At 39.9% G+C, this 5,309-nt stretch overlaps 1 protein-coding gene across 1 annotated transcript in view; it reads right to left on the bottom strand.

Moving 5' to 3' along the window:
• The window catches only part of hoxa10b (homeobox A10b), a 16,983-nt gene extending 15,126 nt beyond the window's left edge, over positions 1-1,857 (bottom strand). Inside the window, exons 1-3 of the mRNA XM_048611236.1 lie at positions 1,618-1,857; positions 1,409-1,525; positions 1-725 (exon numbers count right to left, since the gene is read on the bottom strand). Of these exons, the coding sequence (XP_048467193.1) occupies positions 1-552 (552 nt within the window). The 5' untranslated portion in view covers positions 553-725; positions 1,409-1,525; positions 1,618-1,857. The remainder of the gene's footprint in view (positions 726-1,408; positions 1,526-1,617) is intronic.
• Positions 1,858-5,309: the final 3,452 nt, after the last annotated feature.

Below are 5,309 nucleotides of genomic sequence, written 5' to 3'. Positions count from 1 at the left end.
GGCTACAAATGGAGAGGTCCCAACCTGCCCCGTGTTGTTATAAAGTGTCTGTTTGGATGTCGGGTAGGCTTGGGACAGACGGAAATAGCCGGGGACAGGAACCCCGCCGCTAGTAGTAGTGTCACTATTGGAGCACGATTCTGATGTTAGCCTTGGGAACGTGGAAAGATCTGTTGCTGCTGAGCTTTTAGGGCATTTCTCTGAATCATACAAACAATATGCATTCTCCTCTTTGATATTCTGGGGGAAGGAACATGCTGCCACTTGCTGGGTTGCAGGTTGCTCCATGCGACAGGACCTTGGGGGCTCTGACCAGACCTCCATCCCGCTCATGTAAGGATGAGAAGTCAGGACCATACTCTGAGAGTTGTTCTCGCTGCGTTTGCTGAGGGATGGGAAAAGTCCACAGTTCTGCGTGCCGTAAGAGAGCTCAGAGGCAGGCGGCAGGTATACACTGCTGTTGGGGTAATATGCTCCTTCCCCGCCACGGCCCACGCTGATCAGAGAATCTACTAAAAAGGAGTTTGCAGACGGACTGTCTGAGCATGACATTGTTGTGGGGTAATTTGGCGAAAGCAGAAGCTATCCAGTTCAGGCTGACATTTCTTGTGCAAACACGCTGAATATGATTAGAGATACCTCCGCAGCACGACAGGCGGGATGGGCCAATCGCCTGGCAGAGTTGGACAGAAGCCCCGCCTCCACGGAAGGCTGCGTCACTGGAACTGCAATAAGGTCACCATATGTAATCGGTAAACTGCAAAAGCGTCTAAATGCATCTTTATTTACTCGGTTCTACTTTATTAGAAACACGTCCTTCGAATAAAATAGGAAAAAAAAGGGGAGCTCTAACATGTCACACAATATCAACGCAAGTTTCAGCAAATCCATAAAGCGGCCTTACCGAAACATAGCAGCAATCAGTTTCATATATTAAATTACTTACGTATGAAGTTGACAGAAATGAAACTTTTAACTATACTATTATGCACTTTTCATCGCGAGCTAAGATTGCTTGGCATTTACAGGCGAGAAACCAGTAGTAATCTTGACTTTCACGGTCTGCCTGTGATTAGCTATAATGGTTGCTGCTCCATTTTCACAGTAAGCACTATCATGCGGATCAATATTGGAGCTTTATTTAATTTTTAAGTTTCAGGGCAATTCTTTCACGCGTCTGTTTCAGAATCACATCTAGACAGAAAACCCTTAAGATTGCATTTCTGGTTTGCTGTTTGCAGTCTAAAGTTTAACAGCTTAATGCAATGCGCTGCAGCTCTGTGGTTTAAGTGTAGAAGGTCAGTGACAACAAACTAATAAAGCAACATAACCTATTCCTTTTCGCTCCTCGTCTATTTCACCAGCGTGGCATCTCGAGCATTGACCACTTCTGATATTTCATACTTACCATTTCAAGAAATCGAAAACATTTCTTTCGCAATGCTTTAAGCATTGCGGTCTTCGACTGCCCGAGCTACAGAGGAGAGCATTTACCACATCTATAAAATCGATCCCATCATTTCGTCTTAAAAAGAGAAAACAAGACTGTTAAACAGAACTTTACAAGGCCCTTAACTACAAACCGGTCAAGTTTAAAACAAGGCACGGAAACAAAACCTTCGTCCACAGTTTCTCTCTCCACCCCATCAAAGGTAACTATTGGAACTGAAGTGAACAGCAACAACAACAACAAAACTGCAACTGCACTGTGCCCTTTGCAGAAAGGGAGCCGGAGCTTCGGGTTTTGAACTTTTCTTTCCAAGTGAGATGGCGTTCAAGGACAAATATAGACAAAGTGGCGCTACAAGTCTTAATATCGGTGCCGGTAGAAGTTAAGTGAGATAAAAATTAAGAACTGTTCCCTCTCCACCAACCAACCCCCACACCCCGCCAAAGATTATCACGGCCAAAAGAAACGTACGTGTTTATTAGAATGTGCGCTCCATTTCTCTCCGAATTGGTGATTTTGTGGAATATCTGTACAATGTGACATATATCAACGCGACTCCGAAAAGGAGACGTTATTTGTGTTTTGTTCGGCCACCTCTGCAATCAAGTGCAGCCAACAATGACGCTCGCAAATGTAGTCTTTAGGTTGGTACCGGGAGTAAACAGTGTGATTTCACAGTGACAAAGGACTTAATCTTCAGTCTCTGGCATTGCTGCTTTTTACTACGAGTCAATTTGAAACCGTCCTCGAATTCTGGCCTCACCACGAGCAAAACCCACTTCGGCACCATTATTTCCACTGTTGTTACTTTAACTCTGGCGCTGGATTAAAGTGCAAACAAAAAATGCTGTTAATCTAAAGCAGGTTATTCAAAATATCGTTTGTGGTAAAGTCAGCGGGATATGAAGGCCGGCTTTACACGCACCGTGTTTGCTAAGGGGCCGTCTCAGAGGATTCCTTAGTCTTGCTTGTTTTTTTTTAGCACAAACAACTGCTTAGAATTATCACGGTCGTCCAGAAGACCTATAAAAACTTAAATGTGCTGTATCAAAAAAATGAAAATATTCCATTTTGCAGTCCCACTGTGCCTATGACACGTATGATCATGGGAGCATACAAAGATTTAATGGGAGGGAAATAACAATTGTCATCTATACCAGTCTCATATATAAAGACTCAAGCTACTGTACACCAGTGCTAACTAGCAGCACTGTTATATATTGAAGTCAGAATATTTATCTGGTTCTTGTGGTAAATATATCATTGCTTAATATATTGATTCCATATTTGGATAATTTTATTGGTGTACTTTTGGATCGGCAATGGGCTTGAAGGTTTATAACCCAGTTTCCCAGTAAAACTGTAATGTGGATAGTAGATTGGTCGCTGCAATTTCTAGGGGCACTGCAGTCCTTTCTGAAGTTTATTGGTAGGAATGGGGTGAGGACCGTGTGACTGCTGTATGCATTAAAAACACACGCACTGGGAAGTAATTGAAGCAGCGAGGATTTGCAGGGAAAAGTTCCTTTCTCAGTTTCTAAGATGTCGTAACTACACACTGCGATATTGTTAACAGTCAAGAAATATGATTAACTCTGCCGAGAAGGAGACAGGCAAGATGAAATGACTTGATCGTAACATGACAAGAAAAAGATGTAAGAAATAGCTGTAGAAAACGTCTAAATCCGTATGTTGTGCAATATTTCTGCGGCGTGTAACACGTTCCCCTTGACATAAGAAAGAATAACGAAGACCATTTTCTTTTCGTCAAGCTGTATTGATACTGATTATTACAAGAGTTCTCCATTTCTCCTCCAACAAGCCAGCAATAAACAAACGTCTCGAAACCCTGCATCAAATGAGGTAAACGATACGTTCTCCAGCTACTGGCCAAAGAGCGAGCGTGGAAGGCGATAGAGCGAGTGGTCATTCTGTAGCAAAAAAAAGTGATTTCAAAGCCTGGACAGATCAGGATGACCGCACTCGGAGCTCGGTCTCGTTCTTAGCCTAGATCGTGAACTTAAGACTGAAAGCCAGACAGAATAAGACTTTCACTTTGTTTTGCTAAATAAAGATTCGAGAAGTCTCGTACACTCACGCATGAGATTACTTCCAATTACTTATATCTAATTTCATTAACAAAAAGCTATGTAACACTTTGTGAAGTTTTAAGCGTAAAAAGAGCCTCACCCTTCAAGTGTACTGTAATTCGTCATTGTATGCGTGCGCTGTAAATTCCTTTCAGTCTACCAACTAGAACAAGGAGCTGCCATCTACAGACTCTCTTTCAACGCGTATCCTCTTGATTACAAAAAAACAAATCCAGTTCTCTAAGATGGTTTTACGCTGCTGGAAGGTCGAAGAGAGATGATTCTCCCATGTTTTGAAACTAAGTCCAGAAACAATGGCGCCCTTTAACTTGCTCTGCATTAATCGGTTTTACAGTTAGGCATCTGAGACCTCTGTACATTTTGTCCCACAGAATGTTTTTGCAAATAGATTTTTCAAAGTGTACTTTATGAACATGTGCAAGCTAAGTAGATGAGTAAACGCTGAAGACTGAAAAGCCTACGGTATTTGTGTTTCCGTTCTTTACATACAATGTTAACAACATGAAATGAATTAAAACAAAACGCTACACTTTTTCAAAGTTAACTAAGAGAATTATATCCAGATTTTACTCATGAAACACAAATTAATGAATACAGGCGGCAGTCATGACCGTTAAAAGAAAAAAAAGGAAGAACTTGTTGTTGTATTCACTTACCTCACTAAATCTGCAATTCTAATTATTTTTGTAAATTACTACCAAAGCGTTCTAATGCAGAAAACTGCTAACTGTCGCTAACCGCTAACTTACCACTCGGTGAAAAAAAAGAATGGCTTTAAGGCAGGGAGAAGCAAATAACGTCGTTTAAATAATCTTTTTACGTGTGCATTCCAATATAAAGCTAACAGAACAGAATCAGTAAACCCTAAAACCTGCTATGATAGACAGGAAGTCTGAATAAAATATACGGCAACAACAAAAATGAGTACAAAACTGCTTAACGCGTAGGTATGGCAAAAATATTCATCCAGAATTTAACAAAACATAATTGCTTCGATAAATTAATGAAGGTGCGTTAAGAAAAATCTAAATATATTTTATTTGTTTTATTCTAATATGTGTCAGTTCAGTTATTTTACTTCCCTCACAATTATTTGTGAGAAAACCCTTTAAGAAATAAAGAAAAACAAAGAAATAGGGATGGAACTAAATGAATTGAAATGAATAAACTGCGTTTAAAAATGAACAGTAGATAACATTTCGCAAGGTAAACTTCCTAAATGTGAAGTTAAATACCTATGGTCATAATGAAAATTATAGTCGTTTATACATCATTTTATACTCCACCAACACTTTCTGGCGATCAAGGTTGTTCAATTAAAGACTCTTCTAACAATTCAAAGAAAACGTTGTGATGGAAATAGGGTGGAGGAACCTTGTTGTCAGGGTTTAAAATCTATTACCCAAACTGAATAGCGTGAATTGTTTCCTGTGCAATATTCTGAATGGCATGTTGTTACCGGTTCCTTTAAAAAAAACGAGAAGTCTTGGAATAATTCAGATCTGGATTCCCCTTCAAGATTACAGGTGAAACTGCTCAGATTGCAGAAACTATGCATAGCTAACAGGAGCAGAAACATAGATATACGCTCAGATATACTCTTGCTTGTCGCTTTATAATAAAAGAGCTTTTGACTGAATTTTGTTGAAACACGCAGACAGCTTTCACTTATTTGAAAACATAAGCTTATGTTAATTTGTATAATTTACAATTAGAGCCTGAAATTCTGATTTTGCTTGATATATTTT

Source organism: Rhincodon typus, chromosome 2, assembly GCF_021869965.1.
Source record: "Rhincodon typus isolate 14 chromosome 2, sRhiTyp1.1, whole genome shotgun sequence".
Lineage (NCBI taxonomy): Eukaryota > Metazoa > Chordata > Chondrichthyes > Orectolobiformes > Rhincodontidae > Rhincodon > Rhincodon typus.
This window is presented reverse-complemented; position numbering and strand designations above follow the sequence as displayed.